This window comes from Xiphophorus maculatus, chromosome 21, assembly GCF_002775205.1.
Source record: "Xiphophorus maculatus strain JP 163 A chromosome 21, X_maculatus-5.0-male, whole genome shotgun sequence".
Taxonomy (NCBI): Eukaryota; Metazoa; Chordata; class Actinopteri; order Cyprinodontiformes; family Poeciliidae; genus Xiphophorus; species Xiphophorus maculatus.
In genome coordinates this window covers 1,831,631-1,856,164 of record NC_036463.1, presented here as the reverse complement: position 1 = coordinate 1,856,164, position 24,534 = coordinate 1,831,631, and the positions used below count along the sequence as shown (strand labels likewise).

Genomic DNA, 24,534 nt, shown 5'->3' with positions numbered 1-24,534 from the left:
TGCAAAGATAGAAGAAATTACAAAAAAAATGTACATTTACTACAGAGAAGCAAAATATGTCATAAGAGAAAGAAAAGAAACTCGGGTAGAAATATTTATTAACCAATTTTATACGATATATTCCTGAATCATGCTGCGAACTGGAACTCGTGTATTTTGTATCAAAAGCTTACAGAGTATCGTTGCAAAACTTTTAGGATATTTTCCCAAAACTTAGAGAGTACATTTCCAGAATTTAAAGGAAACTTACTATGAAAAGTTAACATTTTGCTAATTTCTTACTTTCATTTACATCTAATATTTATAAATCAAGCCATGTGTTTAAAGGAAAACATCCAGCTGGTTTTTGACAATAACTTCATGTTTTTTGGTTTCTGGAAAATGAGCCGTTTCAAAAAACCTCCAGATTGTTAATTTACAATCCATGGGCACTGATTGGCAGCGCTAAGCCCCGCCTCCTGGCTCTGATTGGTTGGTTTTGGTTCTTCACATGGCAATAGCAGCTCACTATTCATCAGGTCCATTTAGGGCCTGATGAATAGTTTTAATGTTCCTGTTCTTTAAACTCCTAATCCAGCAGTTAAAAGTTCTCCTGAGCTGAGTCCGCTCCGTCCCTCCGGTCATTAACTGCACCTTGTTTGTAAATGAGGAGAAGCCGTCTTTGTTTCTAAGTGAGCGTCCCGGTGGCGCTCAGCTCTCCACTCACCTCGCCAGTGCAGGATGCCGGATCGTTATGCACATCCCATCAGACGAAGAGAGCGATTAGTTCCTGCTCCTTCATCCTCCTCTTCGTCTTCCTGCAGAGGTGCAGATGCGCTGGGTCCTTTGAGGGCCCAGCTGTCCTGCCTGACTTGAGGCCAGATGATTAGGCGGCGGTCCAGAGTGCAGCGCCCAGGTAAGCCGCCGCTGCCGACCGGTCCTATCAACCAGAGACAGGAGACGGGATTGAGATCGAACGCTTCCTGCAAAGCTCCAAGTCCGGCTGAATCCTGAAGCAGAAAATCTGGGCTTCACCTGCAGCAGGAAGACGTTTAAATGCGGCTAAGAGGGAGACAAAACCGCGACATTCAGCTGGATTTATCCAGGAAATACCTTCAAGTGTTTTCAACCCCCAAAAATCTAAACTTTAACTGTTATTGTCCTCTTTAATTAGCCTCTTTATTCGCTTCACTCCAGCTGTGACCAAAAACCAAAAACTCATTATTCATCATCATGGCTGGAAACAGCCACATGACAGCCTGTTTGGAATAACAAATGAAAGAAACTCCAGTGACCTTGTTGTGTTTGTTGGAGACTAATAGCCAAGCCCCACAGTTCATTTTGTTTTAAATATGCAAAACACAACAGCCGACCAAGTATTTCTGGTCTAGTTTCTATTTCAAATATCTCAAAACACTTAAATACTACAAAAATTTAATTTCATTTACATTTTTATGTCATTTACTCAAGCATGAATAAGAATAGTTAAATTAACAACTAAAGAATCAACAGGAGGAGAAAGAAGTATAGACTTATAATATTCTATCAATGTTCATATAAAAAAAAAAATCAGCTCAGAAGACGTAAGGCGGCCACTGGAGATAAAAAAAAATAAAAATAAAAATTCTCTTTTTTAAAAAAAACAACTCTTTTTTTCCTTTTAAAACTGAAATAATTTGCAAACCGTTTTGTCTTCATTTGAGTGAACTAAGATATTTCCAATTAAAATTACACCAAAAATATTTTGTGTTTTTGCAGTGTAATGCTTATGTTTCTGCTCTCTGTAATGTGAGGGGTAACCGAGTGTTTTCAGCTCGTCTGATGAGTTAAATTAGGAATAAAATGCAATTTAAAATTAAAACTTTCCGGTTTCTGAATTTTGAGTTTGAACATTTTTCTTACAGTAAAAAAGAAAAACTAATTTGGATGTGAAATCCTGAAGTTTGGCTCTTTTTTGTAGGTCAGACATTGAAATGTCAGTTAATGATTGAGTTGACTGAAGTGTATATAAAATTAGATTATGAATCAGTTATTGTAAAGATAATTATGTTGTTGTTTTTTTTTCAAACGTTGAGTCTTGGTTTGGCCAAGTTTTTAAACAAAGTATTCAGTATAAAACCATCAACATCTCTTTCATTGATTGGATGATTTCTGAACTCGCGTTGATTTAAACCTTGTTATTTTCTAGTCTGTTCATCTACAGACATGAAGAACTTAGATGGTTGGACAAATGGCTGGATGAACGGATGGTTAGCTGGATGTTAAATAGATGAATGAATGAATTATTATCGTATTTTTCGGACTATACTTTTTCCCACGATTTGAACCGTGCGGCTTAAAGCCCGGTGCGGCTTTTCTGTGGATTTTTCTTCAACCACTAGGGGGCTCTTTAGCAGGAAGTGAATCATTAGAAGTCAAAATTGGAAATCAAAGAAGAAAGTGCTGATTTTCATTTAAACAGAGATAAAGAACAGAGAAGGCCGTCTTCAACAATCAGCAGAGGTCGAATGTAAAGACAGAAGTTACCTTCTGAAGGATGAATTTTCTATTTTTCATTTTTAATTCCTCTGATCCCTTCAGGCTGAAATTTGATTTGCATTTACAAGTTTTTTTCCTTTCTTTTCAGCTCGACCTCTGTGAACCTTTTATTTAAGGGTTATTGAGAAAGTGAAAAGAAGTGAACTTTAGCCTCAGCATTACCCTGATGTCTCTGGAGATGCTGAGGATCTCAGAACGGCAGCTTCTTGTGTTGCAATTACTGAATTAGCGTATGCATAAAACACCCACATCCCTGAGTGTAGAGGGAGAAGCTGCAGGAGGATCAGGATGTTCAGATTCAAGGCTTCAATCCAAGACTGTAATATAATGATGACAGAATAAATGTTTTACTTTTCACTAAGACACAAAGAAACAAAAAAACAAAACTCTGTTTATTGCAAATCAAATAAATGTAAGTGTAACTTTAATGAAAATTTTTTTTGGGAGGACTGTAAGTGCATTTTTTTATTTTATTTTTTAAATGGATGATTAACTCTAACATTTTTTTTGCTAAAATCATATGTCTTTTTAAGGTCGTTCATGCTACTAATTAAATGGCGTAAAACGTAATTAATTGCATAATTTAAATATCTCTATGACAAGGTGCCTCATAAGTTGGAAATGTTGTCTTAAATGTTCAATTTACTTTGAACAATTAATGCAGTAGGTCATTGTCTAAAGCGAGCCAATCAGGGACATTGAAATAATAGTTCACTGGCAAATGATTTCACTGATAACAAGTTGCTTTTCTTTGTTTTAAGTGAATCAATCTGCCAGTGGAACTGGAGCTTTTCCATCAACATTGACTGAAAACAATCTCTTATTATTAGAAAGTAAAAGCAAAAACAAAAATTCACAAAAGATACACTGCAAATGCAAAAATAGAAAATGTTACCAAGTATTTTTGTCTAGTCTGTTGACATGTTGACATATTAGTACACTTACTGTATAAGAAGACTTTTTCCCCCCCATTTTTTATGCAAAATAAATATTTTTTTCATCAATCTCAAGGAATTATTGACTTTAAACAAACTCCTGCTTCTTGCAGAAAAGTTACTTGTAAGTTAGTTTTGTCTCATTTTGATATTTGCATTAAAAACTAGACTAGTTTTTGCAGTGAAGCTTCTTACTTCCTGTTTGTGTACGAAATCTTGTTCATTTATATACAACCCCTGGCAAAAAGTATGGAATCACCAGTCTTGGATGAGCACTCATTCAGACATTTCATGCTGTAAAACAAACTCAGATCAAAAACATGATACAATATTAAGGTCGTTCCAAAGTGCAACTTGTTGGCCTTCAGGAACACTCAAAGAAATGAAGAGAAAACATTGTGGAAGTCAGTGAATGATACTTTAATTGACCAAACACAGGGAAATAAATATGGAATCACTCAATTCTGAGGAAAAAAGTATGGAATCATGAAAAACGCATAAACAAAAGACCATTCAAAATACATCACTAGTATTTAGTTGCACCACCTTTGGCTTTTATAACAGCTTTCAGTCTGTGAGGCATGGACTTGATGAGTGACAAACAGTATTCTGCATCAATTTGGTGCCAACTCTCTTTGATAGCAGTTGCCAGATCAGCTTTGCTGGTTGGACCCTTCTTGTGGACCATTTTTTTCAATCTCCACCACAGGTTTTCAATTGGGTTGAGATCTGGACTATTTGCAGGCCATGACATCGACTGAATGTGTCTTTCTTCAAGGAATGCCTTCACTGTTTTTGCCCGATGGCACGATGCATTGTCATCTTGGAAAATTATTTCATCATCACCAAACATCTGTTCAATTGAAGGGATGAGAAAACTGTCCAAAATGTCAATGTAAACTTGTGCATTGATAGAAGAATTAACCACAGTCATCTCCCCAGTGCCTTTGCCTGACATGCAGCCCCATATCATCAAGGACTGTGGAAATTTGGTTGTTTTCTTCAGGCAGGCCTCTTCATAAATCTCACTGGAACGGCACCAAACAAAAGTTCCAGCATCATCACCTTGTCCAATGCAGATTCTTGACTCATCACTGAAGACAACTTTCATCCAGTCATCCACAGTCCATGATTGCCTCTCCTTAGCCCATTGGAGTCTCGTTCTTTTATGTTTAGGTGTCAATGCTGGTTTTCGTTTAGCTTTCCTGTATTGAAATCCCATCTCCTTTAGGCGATTTCTTACGGTTCGGTCACATACATTGACTCCAACTTCCTCCCATTTATGCTTCATCTGTTTAGTTGTACTTTTTCGGTTTTCAAGACAAATGGCCTTAAGTTGTTTGTCTTGACGCTTTGATGTCTTTCTTGGTCTACCAGTACGCTTGGCTTTAACAACCATTCCATGCTGTTTGTATTTGGTCCATATCTTGGATACAGCTGACTGTGAACAGCCCACATCTTTAGCAACCATGCGTGAAGAGTTACCTTCCTCAAGAAGTTTCACAATCCTCTCTTTTGTTTCAAGGGACATTTCTCTTGTTGGAGCCATGGTTCTCACCACTCCACTTCGTCCAGCAGCCCTCCAAGGTGTCATGACTGCAGGTGTTTTGAACTGCACACTAACGGGCACATCTAATCTGGGGCAGGTGTCCATTTAGGGAAAGGAAATAGACTGGGTGTGTCCTTTTTTTTCTACCTCCAATTTGAGTGATTCCACACTTTTTTCCTCAGAATTGAGTGATTCCATATTTATTTCCCTGTGCTTGGTCAATAAAAGTATCATTCACTGACTCCCACAATAGTTTCTCTTCATTTCTTTGAGTGTTCCTGAAAGCCAACAAGTTGCACTTTGGAACGACCTTAATATTGTATCATGTTTTTGATCTGAGTTTGTTTTACAGCATGAAATGTCTGAATGAGTGCTCATCCAAGACTGGTGATTCCATACTTTTTGCCAGGGGTTGTAGTTTGACATCATCAGTGTAGAAATAAAACTCAATCTAAAAAGTGCATCACATCAGAATTGGCTCCAGCTCATTTTTTCTTCTTTTTTTTGGTAACTTGACTCGTATTTGTTATGCAGGGAACGGAAGCGAATTGATGATTTCCATCCTGCCAGTCGTTCTCAGGAACATAAGCCGTGAATGAATGAGAAGATTTCAGTCAAAACGAGATTCTTGAGGTACAGTACAGAATGTGAAAAATGGCGCGGCTCATATCTCACTTCCAAATCGAGTAATTTACAGAGGATATGGGAGAGCTGCCAGGCGCAGAATCAAACAGGATATTTAACAAGGAAATATGGGGGGAATAAATGCACCATCAGAGAACAATCCCATACATATTCAGCATATTTACTGGCAATATGTGTGTATTGATCAGGCAGTCTGACCTGCTTCTCTTTGTGGCATGAAGCTCCACCCTCCGTGGTCACAACCATCCCCTCCTTTGTTAACAATGGAAATCAACGCACTTTTCCTCACACAGAAAAAGCTAAAAATATCAGCGGAAGAATTATTCCACCCCTCCTCCTCTGCGTTTGGATGAAGGGTAAAGTGCTCTGGAAATCACTGTAAACCGACATGTTTACCCGTGAAGTATTGTTTGTATTGTCTGACTGGAAACACGCGCTCGAGCTGAGGAAGGATGACTAAAAGGCCATTTTCTGATTCATGCATAATCCTCGTCGCCACGCTCCCGTGCAGCGCGCGCTCCTCAAAAGGAGAATAAAACGTTGCAGGGTTTTAACACAAATGTGTTTATGCCCCCTGAGGAAGCTGCTACCTATAAACAACCGCTGCTGTCTGCAGAGTAAGCACTTCTGCAGGTTGGAGCTAAAAACAATTAAATCATTACAGCTGCCTGTTGGTGGAAATTAATCCGTAATCATCCACCCCGAGTTGGTGCTTTGGACCAAGAACAAAAAATCTTACCAACTATTTTTCTGTAGTTTCTACTGCGAATCTATGAATACACTGGAAATAAGACAAAACTAACTTTTCTAGCAAGATATGGGAGCTTGTTTTAAGTTAATATTTTAAAAGTTTGAGCTCCACTGGTAGATTATTTCCAATCTTACAGATTAAATAATCTCCTAGTGGAATAAATACATTTCATTAAGGAAGGAAAGGAAGTATTGACTTAAGTTAAAACAAGTTCCTACATCCTGCTGGAAACTTTATAGGTTAATCTTGTCTTAATTGAGATATTTGCAGTAGAAACTGGAGAAAAATAGTTGTAAGATTTTGTTTTTGCAGTGCTGGTGATGTTGTTAGCAACAGTTATACCAAATTCTGTTCTGCAAAAACACAAAACCTTACCAAGTATTTTCACTCTGGTTTCTAGATTTATTCTATAAAAAGAGAAAAGAAACATTTTTATTGTTTGTTTGGTTTTAAATGAGTGGTTTCATTTTCTGATGGATTATAAACTTTTACGTCTTTTAATTTAATTCAAAGGTTAATTTTTTTACTCTTTTTTTATGTGACGTAGTTCTTGATTTCATTCAGTTACGTCAGAAAAAAGGTAAAGAGCTCTTCTGACAGACATTTAGTTTTTACCACAAGAAGAGACTCAGCAATAGGAATATTAAATCAATTATTAAAAAGCTGGAGGTGATTTTTTTTAAGGAAGACAAAGGCGGGTTTCTGCACATGGCGAGAGCTCAAGGCCGTGTTCTTTATAAATATCCAGTGATATTTTAAAAGCTTCCCACAGGTTGATTGCTTGTTAAATGTCAAGAGAGAGACATCGTCTCAGGGGACCAAACGGTTTTCCTCTTGAATTTATAATTACAATCAGCCTCTCTCAATAGACCCATGTTCTTCACTCTGGAAATTGGCTATTTTTCTTCCAAAACATAATGTGTGTAATTCCTCCTGAAGACCAGATTTAACCCATTTGGATTCATCATTGTTTGGTGAGAAAAGGTTCATATAACTATGGGTATCCTAGTAATTTTCTTCAGTGCAATGTTACATAAATCCAATGTAAAAGTTTAAGCTTTTCCAAAGTTTTGCTGTTGATCCAAAGTACAACTTCAGTTCTGGGTTGCTAATTGTGGATAGAAACATCGAAGGTAATGTCCTTTCCATTCAGTTGTGAGTCTGAAAAATAAATATGCATCAAGACCTCTTGAGGTCTCGCTTTAGTCCAATTAACCGAAGAGGAGGCCATAAGCCGTGAACAGAGAAATAATTAAAACGGTCAGTGGGAAATGTAATGATTAGAGCAGCAACATGTGACGACATAATAACGGTCATTAATCAAAACTCTGCACGGCTCATCAACCCAAACCATGGATTTCATCAAGGCGGCCATTTTCCCACCAGAAACTAAGCCTACTTCCTGTCAACTACTGGTAGAGTTGATTTGAAAGGGTTTAATACAAACACTGGATGGACATAATTAACCCTACAGGATTTCAGCAAACATGTAGATTCCAGGTGTTTGTTTCTGTTATTAATATTTTCTTTGCTTTTTGCATGGTAACACATTTTAGCTGTTCGTCCAGTTTGGTTTGGAAGAGTGAAAAAGTTCACTACACTGCAAAAATACAAAATCTTTCCAAGTATTTTTGGTCTAGTAGGTTTGAGATGAGGCAAAACTAAATTACAAGTAACTTTTTAGCAAGAAATATGAGCTTGTTTTAAGTCAAGAATTAATATTGATATTTTAAAAAGTACTAGTTTCATTGTTAATTTGTTTTCTCTGATAATAAGACATTTTTCTATGTTATAAGTGAAATAATCTGCCAATAGAACAAATACTTTTATAAATCAATATTAAGCAATTATTGACTTAAAACAAGCTCATATTTCTTGCTGAAAAGTTACTAAAACTAAGTTAGTTTTGTCTTGTTTTAGTGTACTGAAATATTTGCACTAGAAACTAGACCAAAAAAACTAGACCAGTTTATTTTCTCTGAAAATAAACTGATTTATTGATTGATACAACCTCACCACATCACCCAGCAGATGCAAATTGAGATAATTGCTTTATCTTTAATTATGGCAAACATATTAAAATCTTCTTACAATAGAGAATGTTGGGTATCAAACATAGTATTAGTATATTAATACCTATTTTTTTCCCTTTTCTGTTAATTTATACCAGAAAAAGCTCATCTATCCAGTTACTTTTACTCTTGTTGCTAAAAATTGACAACATTTTTTCCTCTGTTTTTCCATCGAGGTCAGAAATTATTGCAAACATTACGAGTTAAATGTTTCCCAACAGAAAAATCAAATAATTTTATCTTTTGTTTACAGTTGAGTTTAAAAATAATCTAGCTACTTCTGGCTTGACAATTTCGCCACAAAAAGTTTCAATAAAACTAAAACCTGACTCAGAAGTTTAGAGGCAGACTTTATACAAACTTAGAGGTTTAAAGGTCTCTGTGATGCTGTCAGGATGATGGTTTTACCAGCAGGGGGTATCCGACAGGAATCCGATTAATTTGATTCATTTATTCTGCAGGTAAGCATGATGGATCTTTACAAACTCTTTAACAAAACATTGAAAGTTCAAAACTCAAAAATCTGCAGATCTCTGCATGAGCTGGCACAAGAGACTCTTTAGTAATCACAGCTTCATTGCAAATCACTTGAAAGATTTGAATGTGAGGATTAATGAACTGTAATTTGAAAACATGATAAAAAATCCTGACGTCTCATTTTCTTACACTGATTTTACCTGAGACAGTCAGATGTTGGGTTTTTGGCTGAAAAAGGGCAAAAAATGCTTCAAATCTATAAAATTCTGCAACAGAAAAATTTGGTTGACTGAAGAATATTCACTGTCCGAAGAATAAAACATTTTTGAATACTAAATTCACAAAAAGATTTACAGAAAATTAGTTTTTCCTGCTCAACAACAAACTTAAGCATGAAATATTTTAATCATTTCTTTTGTAGTAAAGGAATGTGTTAATCATTGTAGATCCAAAATGTTAGAATAGTTTTGCATTTTTCTGATATTGAAAGAAAGGCAATAACTTAACTAATTTAGTTTGGTGTTGATTAAAGAAAACAAAACAATTTTTGTCCATTCTCAAGAATAAAAACATGATTTGAAAAAGTTTTAATAATGTAATTAGAAGCGGATTTGGGTGGATCAAAGTCTGCCTTAGTGTCCAAATCGTTTCCGATCTCAAAAACGTAATTATTAACAGATAAATACTTTGTGTTGTGTCTGACATTTCTGTGAGGATATTTTAATTTGTGGGATATAGTTTTGTTCTAATTGGAAAAAAAGTCTCCATCTTTTTATATATCATTACACAACGTCCGTTCAGGGGCCACAAACGGCCCCCAGACCTCAGTTTGGACACCTCTGTTTCATGATATGGTCTCTTTGGAGCGGACCTTGTTTGGACTAAACGGTGCAGAAATCAAATAAAGATTACAGCCATGCAACAATCAACTCAAACTTCATCATCCTGCAGCTTCTGCACGAAACGTTGTTCTAAATCAACACATCCCACTGAGGCGCCATTTCTTTTAACTAAGAACCGCGCTCAACCAGACACAACCTATTATCCCGTTATTGGCTCAGGAGGGGCTGTTAGCCGGGTGAAAATGTGTCCCCAGGAGTCATTTCTTTTCTCTGGATTTTCTCCATCACAGCTTGTTTTCCCAACAACGCCTGGGTGAAAGTAATCTTCAGTACTACAGTTAAAACTGAGGGGTTCCCCGATCAGATCCAACACCTGAACCAAATGGCTTCATTAACTCCTCAACATGTTAGCAGGTTCTACGGGGAGCTGGTAATGAGTTATTTATCTGATTCAGGTGTAGTGAAGTAGGAAAACTCAAAAACATGGCAGTGTGTAACCGCTGAATTATATTTTAATCTTAAACAACAGACTGACCCTCTGCAGGTGACGTCACACTCTTCAGAAAGTGTCGCACTCCATCCTGGTGGACGTGAAAACTCTAGTAAAGCTAGCAAAAAACAGACAGTTGGTAGCTTTATTTTGCTTTTATTTGGTTAATTTCACTGTCAAAATGATCACAGGGTCAGCTGCAAAAACAGACAAAGATGCAAACCAAACTTGTAATTTTATTGTAAACATTTTACAGAGGAAAGCAGATGGCAACAGATAGCAGCCGTCAACCATGAAGACTGGCTTTTTACAAAGTAAGAAGATTAATGTTCATATACTTCATAAGTTACTAAGATACAATCAAACATTGTTTTATTGAGGTAAGCAGTAAGAGGAACGCTGTTGAAATAAAGTTGAATTGTTTTAGCCGTTTTTCTAAACGAGCTACTTACTGCCATTAAAAAATGACTAAATTAATAACTAGGATCAATTAAATGTATGTTTGATTAGACAAAATGTGTCATTATTTTGTAAAGTGCCATAAGGTGATGTGTTGTGTACCAGCCCAAAATACATTAGTAGTTAGCTGCTAGCTAACGGGAAATTAGCATGCTAGCCCCAAATGCTAACACAGTAGAAAAGTAATTAACTCAAAATATTGAGGTAATAATTATCAGTCTAAATATTGTCAGACTGATAATAAAAACTTTATGGGAATCATCTCCATGTGCTTGGTGGATGTAAACAATTTGGAATTTAACTATTTTTGTCTATTATGCTACATTAATTTGATAATATTGCAAAGTGCTTAGAAACATGCTGCACATAAATTATTATTATTACTATTATTGTTCTGTGTTAATCTAAAACATACAATCCTAATAAAATGAAATTTGTTGTTTATTATGTGACAAATCATTAAAAAATGAATATATCTCAATACTTTAGAAAGGTGCTGTATGAGAAAGGTTGTAAAACATTTTTTTATAACTATTATTCTCTGCAAAATGGTGATTTATGCAAAACATTTTATTGCCTCTGCAGTTTCTCAGAATTTATGACCAAAATTGGGTTTGTTTTTATATTTTCCTCCAGAATTTGGAAGCTTTCATCAAGATGTAAGAAATAAAAAATAAAAAATATGGTTCCACAATGCTCCACATCATAACAACCCGGGTTTAAAATGCAGTTTTTCCACTTTGTTGAGTGTCACTGTGGGGGAAAAATGCTTGCCTTTTGCTCCAGGACAAAGAGAAACAGCATCAACCGCCCACAACAACTCCAGATCCACATGCAGTAAAGCAAGACGCTGTGTGAAATAAAGCCTGCGTCTCCGGCTGACACGCTACCTGCAACAGTCAGGTGTTACAGCCTGCAGACAAATCATACTGATGTTTATTATGGCTTCCTACAAAGTGGATTCAAAAGAGGCAAGAAGTGCTTCCAGTTTTCAGTAAATTGTATATATATTACTTATTTCTTAATATTTATACAAACCCACATACCTGTGATGACTGTATGGTTATGGTAAAAAGATTTTTCCCAGAGAAAAATGTTGGTTTTTGACCAGTTTACAGCAGAATGAAAGATCATGCAGGGGTTTTTTAACTTCTGTCACCCTTTAACGTTTCAGATCATCCAATATTTTTTTTTCATTTCAGCTAAAGATGAGTAAACATAAAAAGTTGTTTGTTTTTATCCAAACTGACGTAGGCCGATATAAAAACATCACACACCCTGTGAATTCATGAATTCACTGTGATTAGACACATTTCTGCCTATTTACTGCCTAATCTTTATAACCAATAAATTACTTAAACAGAACCAGTGAGACATCATGAAGTAAACCAACAGATCTAAAAAACAACACCTGACCTAAGGAGAGAAACAAAGTCAAACTAATAGTCTGGAAAAGATTTAAAACGTCTTTCTACTCAGTTTTATGAATCCAATATTCCCATTTCTAATAACTGCATAGTATTTTTAGGCTATATTTATTTTTTATTTACTAAATTGTAGACTGAATATACTTTGGGGAACAGAAGAAATAATTGTGTTGTCCTTTCTGTTAATGTTGCAGCATCTTGATGTTGCTCGAGAATTTTGGAAAAATATTCTGTGGATTGATGTCGCAGAAGTTAAACGTTTTAAATTTAGTGGGTGGAAAGTTGTATCTGATGTAATTCAGCTCTCTAACACAAATTCCTGAGTGGAGAACATGAATGCATGAATTGGTAACCAAAAGCTCACAAATACTTGGGTTATCCAGCAAAAACAACAATTCGAAATGAGTAAATATCTTAGTACACTTAAAATAAGACAAAACTAACTTTTCAGCAATATATTAGAGTGTGTTTAAGTCAATAATTCCTTAATATTGATGAAAAAGATCTAGTTCAACTGGCAGATTATTTCCCTTATAACATGGAAAAACTCCGCCAGGGCTGCCCTTTGTCACCGATTCTGTTCATCACTTTCATGGACAGAATTTCTAGGAGCAGCCAAGGTGTTGAGGGGATCCAATTTGGTGGCCTTAGGATCTCATCTCTGCTTTTTGCAGACGATGTGGTCCTTTTGGCTTCATCAGATCGTGATCTGCAGCTCTCGCTGGAGCGGTTTGCAGCCGAGTGTGAAGCGGCCGGGATGAGGATCAGTGCCTCCAAATCCGAGGCCATAGTCTTGAGCCGGAAAAGGGTAGAGTGCCTTCTCCGGGTCAGGGGGGTGTCCTGCCCCAAGTGGAGGAGTTCAAGTATCTCGGGATCTTGTTCACGAATGGGGGAAGAAGGGAGCTGGAGATCGACAGGTGGATTGGCGCAGCGTCTGGAACCAGTCTCCCTCCGCCTACCGGTCCGTCGTGGTGAAGAGAGCTGAGCCAAAAAGCGAAGCTCTCGATTTACCGGTCGATCTACGTTCCCACCCTCATCTATGGTCATGAGCTTTGGGTCATGACCGAAAGAACGAGATCGCGGATACAAGCGGCCGAAATGGGTTTTCTCCGTAGGGTGTCTTGGCTCTCCCTTAGAGAGAGAAGCTCAGTCATCCGGGAGGGACTCAGAGTAGAGCCGCTGCTCCTTCACATCCAGAGGAGCCAGTTGAGGCTCGGGCATCTGGTCAGGATGCCTCCTGGACGCCTCCCTGGTGAGGTGTTCCGGGCACGTCCCACCGGGAGGAGGCCCCGGGGAAGACCCAGGACACGCTGGAGGGACTATGTCTCTCGGCTGGCCTGGGAACGCCTCGGGATTCCCCCGGAGGAGCTAGAAGAAGTGGCTGGGGAGAGGGAAGTCTGGGCCTCCCTTCTGAAGTTGCTACCCCCGCGACCCGACCTCGGATAAAGCAGAAGAAGATGGATGGATGGATGGATGGATGGATGGATGGATTTCCAACATGCAGGTGTTCCTGATTGATAGACTGTCATTATTTGTGTGTAGCTGCAGCATCATTAGTATTCTAACAAGGCTAAAACACAATTAGTGCCGAGACAAAGCATCAATAATTACATTTCTAAGTAATTACCTTGGACTTGTTATCAGTTTAGTTTGTGACTCCTCATTTGGAGCTGAGTGACTCAGGAGTTTGCCGGTTTTCTGGTTTGTGAGATGAGTGAGGATGAGGAGCAGAAATTCATCCTGAAATCAGGCGAAAGGCAGGAAGGATTCCCCACTGCGGCAACACAAACAGTCTGCTGCACCGTGTCTCTAAGTCAATATTGTGCTTTTTTATTTCAATTAGGGAAAAAACTAATTTGTGTTCATGTTATGACTATTGTTTTCAGTTTAACCCAATTATGATGATACAATTTTGGATTTTGGTCACATAAAAATAATTCTGGTGTTTGACTTTTGTTCACATTATTCAACAGAAGCTTTAAAATCTGCTGAATTATGTGAAAAATTTTAACTGACTGAACAGATGGATGGATGGATGGATGGATGAACTGATAAATGGATGGATGAACTAATTGATAAATAGGTCATGTTTAATTGAATAGATATCATTTTTATACAACAGAAAAGACGATCAACTCCAGTAACTAAAATATTTTCCCATATCAGATCTTAAAAATAACCAGAAGTCCATATTTTCCAGACATCATGATAGGTAGATAGATAGATAGATAGATAGATAGATAGATAGATAGATAGATAGATAGATAGATAGATAGATAGATAGATAGATAGATAGATAGATAGATAGATAGATAGATAGATAGATAGATAGATAGATAGATAGATAGATAGATAGATAGATAGATAGATAGATAGATAGATAGCATTTATTGTCATTGAACAGAATTCAACGAAATTTCCATTGCAGCTCCCGTGCAAAATATTTTCATTAATGATCCAGCAGTTTTAGTCGTTTTAGACGCTAAATAAATATTCATGTAAATATTCTGTATTATTTGTTCCTGCTGCTGGACGTTATTCCGTCTCCCGTTGAGCAGGAAACTCATTTCCTCCAGCAGCCTGTAAACGAGGAGGCGATGCTGCATCTTGTGAGCCGCCAGAGAATAACTCTGAATTGATTATGTGAGAATGAACCAAGCAGCTGTTCATGGACGCTTACAGGCTGCAGAGATCTCCATTATCCCTGGAGCTGCACTCCTTAATCTGCTGCGCTGATCCACTGAAGGACGTGGATGGAAACAATCAGCTCAGAAATTTCATTAACAGGTTCTAGTCTCTGCTGCATCTCCTGATGTTTAACATGTAAATACACCGATAGGTTTGCTAATGTTTTATGACTTTAACAGACTGATGGAGCTTTAAATTACTGGAGAAACATTATTTTTTTAAATTGTCTCACATTAAACTACACTTGCAAAGCTGTTCAAACTCTAAAGAGAAAAAGTTTTGGTAGATTTTGTTTCAACAGACCAGAAATAATGAACTGCCTTCATTAAAATCCATTTTTATCATTAATTTATTATTAATTTCAAAACACAGACACAGTTTTGATTGCATTTCCGCTAAAAACACAAAATAAAAAGTAAAGACGCACTACAACTAAGAGTTTAAGCACAAAATCCAAGTGTGGTAACACAAAACAACTACATCTATAATCTTATTTATGTTTTATTGTAGTGCTGCCAATCAATTCAAACATTTAATCAGATTAAATACTTTTTACTTTCACTCGAGTAAACAAAGGTTGAAGTAATGCTACTTTTATGTGAGTACAGTTTGAGGTTCAGAAGAATCTATCTGAAGAAATGTCTCCACTTTTAAAGTCTGAATGTGTCTGATTAAAATATTCTGTGGTCAGAGGATAAAACTGATGGCCTCTGACATTTTGCATGAAAAGCACTTAAAAAAGTAATTCAGGTGGAAGGTTGAAGGGTAAATGGATGGGTCTGTTCTTTTGTTCTGGTTCTACTTTCAAAAAATCATCCCACCATCTCTGCTGCTGCCTTAAATTTCCTAAAATCACCCAAATTATTCACCGCAGGACCACGTACGGGGAAAGAAAATGGTCCAAAATGAGCTAAAATTATAATTATTGGAGACTTTTCAGTGAAAATTGATCCACGTGTAGGTGACCAATCCGACTTATTTTTGGTTGATTGATGCCATTACTTTTTTGGAGTGTTATAAATGTGACAGGACCAACTCTGAGGGCTGGTGCTGCTTAAAACTATTGGAACAAAATGATAATCAACACATCTGAGTAACATCAAACACAAACAGTCGGCACTCTGACGAGGCAGAACTTACTGACTTTCAGCTCACAAACAAACTCCAAACATGTCCTGCTTTCCGTGCAGCTTCTGCAAAGTTAATGGCATCTCATCTAGAGATAAAAGCTGCAAATGGCACAGGCAGACGTCAACGCTGCTTCAGCTCCATAATTAGCTTTAATAGACGCCAATTTCTTTTATTTTTCAGAGGTTATTCTGTGCCATTGTTGCTTTGATTCCCACCGTTAGCAACAGTCCGCCTCAAAGAAATTTGCAAAACAAAAATACAAACTCAAGAAACATCAGTAACACAAACTGAAGGAATGGCCTTCTCTCATCTTATGCTAAATTGTTTTCTAGGCTGGATTTTTCACTTTTCAAACTCAGAAATAGTAGAAAGTTCAGTTCAGTTCAGTTGAGGAGGTAAAGATGAACAAACCTCGGTCTCGGTTCGGTTGTAGTGAACTTTGGGGCGCTTCAAATGCATATGTGAACGCCAAGCGGACCTGAGACCGCTCCAAAAGCAGGAAGTGGAGCAGCTGTAGTAGGTAGAAAAAAGAAAAGAACATTTCTGCCAAGAAAACTCAGGAATTTTTAAATGAATCTCAGAAATTAAAAAGAAAAAACAAGAAAATTTCAGTTCTTAGTGAGGTGTTCTGGGCACGTCCCACTGGGAGGAGGCCCAGGACACGCTGGAGGTCTCCTGGCTGGACTGGGAACGCCTCCACATTCAGCCTCCTGGTTTTACTAGGGAATAAAATAAAAATAACTGCACACGTTATGTTAGAAACACAGAACTACAATAACCCTGATAGGCCGCTGTAGATCTTTCTATGCCACTTCAGGATACAGGAAAACTGAATTCTTCTAGCAGTTTTTTACTTTGTTGCATGGTGTTAATATTGCTTTTGTCCATTTCTGCGTTTTCTGGTATTATATTACTTTGTCCATTATTAAAAATCAATCTGATATTTTGTTGCTGGTCAGCCTATCAGGTCATATTCTTCAGAAAACAAACTAAAGGCAACAACATCTGAGAACAAATAAATTATTTTTGAATTTTTGTGCTGAGGGTAAACTGGTATTTGAGGGACAAAGTGACCAAATAACACGGAAATATGCACCGGCTATTAACTGAACGTGTCTTTGCCTCCATGCTGGTCTCTCATTAGAACCTTCCCCATCATATAAGTCGGTAATTTGTTGGATGAGAAAAATGTGTCTGCAATGATAATTTCTCCATCCTGGACTCTATGGATGCCATTAACTGGTAATATTCCTTAATAAGACCTGACCTCGTTTGGCAACGATGCAGAGAAATAAGAACACAAGATGACTCAGCTTCACGTTTGTTACCTTTTTATACAGATTTATATGTACTCTGAATTTAAAAAACAACTTTCTTTGCATAGAATTCCATTGTTATTTCCACAAGGACGTCCAGAGGGGACAATCTGGGCCGTTTCTCAATATGCCTTCTTGTCTGTACTTGTGTTCTTGTGGAAGGTCAGCGACAGCAGCCCAAGTACTGATCCAACTCTGAGTACGCATCCAGGCAAGGATGCTCAAAGTACCCGGATGTGTTCTTGCTCCGCCCACTTCATCAAGGATGCATCGTTTAAAACAATAAAAAGGCAACTTTTTTTTTTTAAGTAGTTTTACCAAACAAAGTTGTTAAAATGTTCAACTGAAATAAAGACTTTGCTCTTATTAAATTTCGCTTTTATGTTCACTTTAATTCAAGGTCTGAGTGGAACAATGTTTTTGCTCTATTAGTCTAAAACAATAACTTGATTTCAATAAACATAAACATGCATTTTATGTGACAATTTCCATCTTTATGGAACATGAATAAGAGCCTGTAGTTTGCAGCCCAAAGCAGGAAAAGATTGAGAAATTTTTAACATTTTATTTCCTTTCTTTAGTCTCCTGCAATGTCAGATATTGTGACTGTTTTACTATGACGGTTTAAAGCTTTATTTACTCGTGACGGTGGCCAGTGCAGCCGAACCTTTCAGCTCGGCGGGTTGCCGTGGCAACGGTTTGCATTCGAAAAAGGTCAGAAGTCCTGAAATATCAGGAATCTAAATGTAAAGAGCAAAAGCTCTTTACAAGGTATTCTATTTGCACATACACACACACACACACACACATTTCACCATGCAATCTCAAAACCTGTCGAAATAAGTTGTATATCTGTTACTGTTGTCATCACAAAATTAGCAAAGGTCAAATGCCCCCAGAAAGTTCATGCAATAATTTGACTGTTGATGACATACCACCTCAGTTGGCATGCTTGAATACTTTGGAGCAACATTTAATAGCTTTACATATACCGTTTATGAAAATGTTGGCTTTGCCCAAAGGTGGACAAAATGGAGTGCATGGTCCCGTTACTTGCGTCCCTGCGAATGTTGCTGAAACCTGCAGTATGCTACCGCGTAGTAATATGGAAGGGTCTTTGTTACCTGTTAAGTTGAAGCGAAAATTGACATACAAAGGTCATTATGATTATCAGTATGTTGACTCAATGCATGTCCAGGAAGCTCTTTGGTACTTGAAACATTGTAACTTTCATTATAAAAATGTAGAGTTCAATGAATCTTGGATCAATGAGTTTTGTCAGGAAGATAATAATTCTGTTTTAAACAATAATAGTGTTAATGAACAAAATGAGGACACGTCCATAGATGAAAATGATGATGACCTTTTACATGACAGACAGCAACACTGCATGTTCCAGGACACTTGTCTTATGCCGGTAGATATAGGACAAGAAGCGTTGGATCTTTATGTTGACAATGTGTTGAATGTTGCACCGGGGGAAAATAATAACCCTATAAAACTGCTTTCTGATTGTACTAACGAAGCAAAATGTTTCCCTGTGTTGTTCCCATCGGGTTTTAACACATACCATGAAAAGCGGCAGTATCGTTTGACTTTGAGTCGTTATTTTAATAACAGACTTCTTCATGCTGATGGTAGATTTGCACGTAATGTGGAATATATATTCTTTGCACAGTACATGTCAGAACTGGAGCAGGTTGTGTCTAAAGTGTCAATAGCTTTACGTAAAGGTACAAGTCGTACACCTCAAAATATGAGTGAGATTTTAAGGGATGAACAGTCCATAAATAAGTTGTTGGAGTTTGATGATGGCTATCGTTTCTTGAAACCTATTCGAGGCACACCAGCTTTCTGGCAGACGGCTCAACGCGACTTGCTAGCTTGTGTTAGAATGTTGGGGAAACCCACATGGTTTGCTTCGTTTTCGTCTGCAGATATGAGATGGACTAATCTGCTTTATAGCATCTTAAAGCAGGAAGGGCGAACGCAGACTTTGGAGCAGTTGCAATGGGCAGAGAAGTGTGAATTGTTACGTCGAAACCCTGTTACTGCTGCTAGAATGTTTGATTTTAGATGGCATGTTTTTGTAAGAGAAGTCCTCATGTCTCCTGCTAATCCTATTGGAAAAATCGAAGACTACTATTATCGTGTAGAATTTCAGCAGCGTGGCTCTCCTCATTGCCATTGCCTTTTTTGGATTTCTGGTGCTCCAATTTTGGACAAGAACACAGATGAAGAGGTCATTGCATTTACTGATAAGTATGTGACATGTGAAATTCCATCCGAAGAAGATGCATTGTCTGAAGTAGTTACATCTGTACAACAGCATTCAAAACGACATTCAAAATCTTGTAAAAAGAAAAAAACTGTTTGTCGTTTTAATTTCCCTCGGCCTGTCTCTTGTCGCACTTTTATATGTCGTGGTGAAAAATATCAAGATCCGGTCAAGACTTGTAAATGCAATTTGGATAAAACTGATGGTAGTGCAGATTGTGAATGTCTTGATAAGAATAAGACTCGTCCGGAACAAATGGACAGCGATGTAGCAAGCAATATTTTAACAAAGATAAAGAATGCCATTTCAGGTGAGAACTGTCCGTATAATACTGTGGAAGAAATGTTTGAAGGCTTGTGCATGAATCAATATGTATTTGAAACGGCATATAAACGATTTAGTAGGAATACACATGTGGTGTTGAAAAGGCAAATTAATGAAATCTGGATTAATCAATATAGTAGACCGCTGTTAAAAGCTTGGAATGCAAATATTGATATCCAGTATTGTGTTGATGCATATGCATGTTGTGTTTATATTGTATCTTATATGTCAAAAAGTGAACGTGAAATTGGTCTTCTTCTAGGAAATGCACAAAGAGAAGCAGCGAAAGAAGGTAATGTTAGTGCTAAAGAGGCTTTAAAGAGACTTGGTAGTGTCTATTTGCATAATCGTGATGTTTCTGCTCAGGAAGCAGTGTATAGACTCACCAACATGCATTTAAAGGAGTGTTCTCGGAAAGTTGTTTTTGTTCCAACTGGTGATAATATTGTGAAAATGAGTTTGCCCATTTCTGTTTTGAAACAAAAAGCTACATTACAGGATCTTACCCCAGAAGACATGTGGATGACTGGTATAGTTGACCGCTATAAGAACAGGCCAAATGATGATGTGTTTCCTGATATGTGCCTGGCTAAGTTTGCTTCAGAGTATCGCGTTTTGTCCAAAAATGAGAAATGTAGAAATCCAGTAAAATTGAATAAGAATTTTGGATTTGTTGTGAAAAGAACTCGGACAAAACCAGCAGTTGTTCGTTATGCGCGTTTCTCTGAAACAAAAGAGCCAGAAAGGTTTTATCAAAGCATAATGCAGCTATTTCTGCCTTATCGCTTTGATAGTGAACTGAAACCTGCACATTGTGAAACCTTTGGTGACTTTTATCGTACTGGTGTGATTAGTTTTGTTGATGGAACAAGGCATTCAGTAAAGTCTGTTGTAGATTTAAATAGGAGTGAATTTGAGGTGGAATCTGATCATTTTGAGGCTGTGGACAATGTTACCGGTGATGTAATGCTGGAAGATGCATGGGCTGAATTATGTCCTGAGGTTGAATTGGAACGATTGGAGTGTGTGGAATTACAAAGAGAACGACAAATAGAAAACAGTGACCAGGAACAAATCCCTGATTTAAGTTTGCAGTGTAAAGAATTTTCAGTATTTGAGAAAAGAAAAACTACTAGAACTGAAGGCCTTGCATTAATTAGATCTTTGAATGAAAAACAGTTCTCTGTTTTTTATCAAATCAGGCAGTGGTCTCTAGCCAAAGTTAATGGAAAAAATCCTGAACCACTGCATATTTTTATTACAGGTGGTGCTGGCACAGGAAAAAGTCATTTAATCAAGGCAATTGAATATGAATCCAAAAGGTTATTGTCCACTGTGTGTCAGTCTCCTGACAACACATGCGTGTTACTGACAGCTCCCACCGGCATTGCTGCATATAATTTAGAAGCAACAACAATCCACACCACATTTTCTATTGGAAAGGATGTACGCCTACCGTATACTCCTTTGAGTGAAGAGAAATTAAATTCGTTGCGTGTCAAATATTGTGATCTCCAGCTTCTTATTATAGATGAAATATCGATGGTTGATCACAATCTCTTATCGTATGTTCATGGTCGATTGCGTCAGATAAAACAAACCGTAAAATCATATGGGAATATTAGTATAATTGTAGTCGGTGACATGTACCAGCTTCCACCTGTGAAAGGTAAACCACTTTATTCTGATGGTGTTGCCACAAATATATGGTCAGATTTATTTAAAATTGTAGAGTTAACTGAAATAGTTAGACAAAAAGATGCTGTGTTTTCTCAACTGCTAAACAGGATGAGAACTCACTCCAAAGGCACACCAATATTGGCTGATGATTTACAGATTTTAAAACGTTGTGAAACAGGTGAGGTTAGCTCAGCCTTGCACATATTTGCAACCAATAAACAAGTAAATGAGCACAATATTCAACGATTATATGAGACTTGTCCTGAATTTGTTAGCATTGGGGCACAGGACTATGTCAATGATAAGAAAACAGGAAAATTGAGGTTGTTGGAAGGACATCATGCGAAAGCTTCGAATACTTGCTTATCGGAAGTGTTGTTATTGGGTAAAGGAGCGCGTGTTATGTTGTGTAAAAATGTTGACGTTAGCGACGGTTTGGTTAATGGTGTTTGTGGTACTGTTACAGAAATATTAATACCAGAAAAGGACAAGTTTCCTAACGTGGTATATGTTAAATTTGATAATGAACGTGTAGGCATGCAGAAGAGGAAGAGCTGCCACTATGCATCATCAGATTTGGCTGGATCCACACCCATTGGACCTGAGGAGGAGAGAGCCACCGTTAAAGGTGGCATGCGGCGACAATTTCCACTCAAGTTGGCATGGGCATGTACAGTACACAAAGTTCAAGGACTAACTGTTGACGAAGCTGTTGTATCTTTTAGTAAAATATTTGCACCGGGACAAGCTTATGTCGCGATAAGTCGTGTAAGAAGTCTTTTAGGATTGACGATTCAAGATTTTAATGAAAAAAAGATATATTGTAAGGACGACATTTTGGTTTCTCTTCAGAGTATGACACCTCTTTTAAGTGTACCAATTCAATTGGATCGATTTAACACATCTGTTTTTACTGTATTCCTAATGAACGTGCAAAGTTTGAATCGGCATGTAAAAGATTTATCCTGTTATACAGAACATTGGAAACCAAAATGCATTGCCATAACAGAAACATGGGTGTCTTCAACCCACACGGATACAGTAAAGATAGATGGTTACAGCTTCACTAACCATCCACGATCTTTGTCATATACTAACAGGCATCCGGAACTGATTGCGTTACAAGACCAACAACATGGTGGTGTTGGCATCTATTGTGCAGACGATGTAGAGTTTGAAATCCTACAGCAGCCAGAGCTAAATTTGGAGTGTTTAGTGTATCGGTTTTGTAGTTTTAACATGGTGCTTGGGGTAATTTACCGACCGCCACTATACCCTCTGTCACTATTTAAAAATAATTTAGGTGAATTACTTGATTGGCTTGAGAAACAAAGTGACACCATTGCACTGATTGGAGATTTTAATGACGATATTTTGAAATCATCAACTATCACAAAATTTGTTTGTGATAAAGGATACCTCCAAATGGTTGTAGAAGCAACCACTGAAAAAGATACTTTGATAGATCATGTTTATGTTAAATCAAAGACATATAAAGTGGAGGCAGTAGTTGTGCCTACATATTTTAGTGATCATGAGGGTATAATGTGTGGTTTTAGCTTGTAATAATTTTAGTAATCATGAGGGTGTAATGTGTGGTTTTAGCTTGTAATCATGAGGGTATAATGTGTGGTTTTAGCTTGTAATCATGAGGGTGTAATGTGTGGTTTTAAGCTGTTGCAATCATGTGACATTATGAACATTAAAAAAGGTTTTGCTTTCTTCATCAAAATTAATTGAAATCTTTAAGACATGATTTTTTTAAAATAAAATATGAATAAAATCACTTTATAGTGTAGACATTAGTATTCCAATTTAATCAAAAGTATCTTAGCAGCTGTTATTTCAGCTTTATGTGAAAAGTTAACAAAACCTTTTTAGTTGTTTAAAGTTCATTGATATTTAGTTATGTATTTAGGGGTTTCGTTTCTTGCATTAAGACAGCTTTTATGAAAGTTTGATAGTTAAATTGGTGGATACACACCGAAAAGTAATAATGTAAAAGTAACACTTTAGCAATTGGAATATTATTTATTTGTATTCATATTATCTAGTTTCCCTTTGGGATCAATAAAGTATTTTGAATTTGAATAATGATTAAAATGTATGTTGTTAAATCTTTGAAGCTGTTCTTAATGCAGGTTTTGCTTTACCTAGTCGCATAGCACAAAAAAAGCAAAGGCAGTCGTTTTGGAACTCCACATGTTGGACAAGGTTCAAGTCCTTGGACTGCCAATTGTGCTGGCAATTAAAGGTAAAAGTTTAAAACCATTAAACCTCATGTAGAGGGAACATTTCAAGGTTACTATGATTATGAACAGAATTTATGCATAGCAGTATTATGATTCTTGTGTGATGCATGAGCTCAAAAACAGGCTTGTTACGGCCCTGGAACTTAAGGGCTAGGCTGCTGGCGTTGCTTTTCTCTCTCTTTGTGCTCCTCTTCTTTGCAGGTGTTGCTGATCCATTGATTTGGAGCGCAGAGTATTTGAACCTGGACATCTCCACCTTCTGGGTCGCCTTCGGTATCCACTCTGCCTTCTTGATGCTTGTGGGATTTTGTTGCCAGGCCTCAGCTCCTGAACTTTTGCACATTTGAGTTTGTCTTTGTTTTTGCACTTCAACAATTCCATATGCACTCATACAACACATCCAAGCATTAGCATTACATCACTGATAGTGACATCCACAATCCATTGTTGTTTTTGTTAATAAATATTTGTTTTTATGCACTTTTACCACTGCATGGTCTCCTGTTTTCTTATGGCTTTTAGCCAGTCGTAACAGACTGAAAGTGCTGTGAAATTGCATTTATATTTCTCACTGAAATTTAGTAGTTTTAACATGAATTGATAGAAAAAACATTAGAGCAAGATTTTTATTTAAAATCATACAAAGTTGCAATGTAGTGTCCAATTCTGGATTTATTCTGTCATGTTTAACTTGCTATGAA

At 37.2% G+C, this 24,534-nt stretch overlaps 2 protein-coding genes across 3 annotated transcripts in view; one reads left to right on the top strand and one right to left on the bottom strand.

Annotated features, from left to right (window-relative positions):
- The window catches only part of LOC111606216 (melanocortin receptor 4-like), a 71,420-nt gene extending 54,932 nt beyond the window's left edge, over positions 1-16,488 (bottom strand). The window contains exons 1-2 of one of the 2 annotated variants that reach the window (XM_023326289.1): positions 16,395-16,488; positions 707-919 (exon numbers count right to left, since the gene is read on the bottom strand). The gene's annotated coding sequence lies outside the window, so the exon portion shown is untranslated. Of the gene's footprint in view, positions 1-706; positions 920-16,394 lie in introns of those variants that run through there. The other variant, XR_002751965.1, reaches the window with a different exon arrangement.
- A 1,888-nt stretch (positions 16,489-18,376) lies between these two features.
- Positions 18,377-23,147, top strand: LOC111606278 (ATP-dependent DNA helicase pfh1-like; the record flags this gene model as incomplete). The annotated part of the gene is made up of 2 exons (XM_023326781.1): positions 18,377-18,384; positions 20,585-23,147. Coding segments are annotated over 2 exons (2,571 nt in total), but the record flags the coding sequence as incomplete, so codon positions are not given.
- Positions 23,148-24,534: the final 1,387 nt, after the last annotated feature.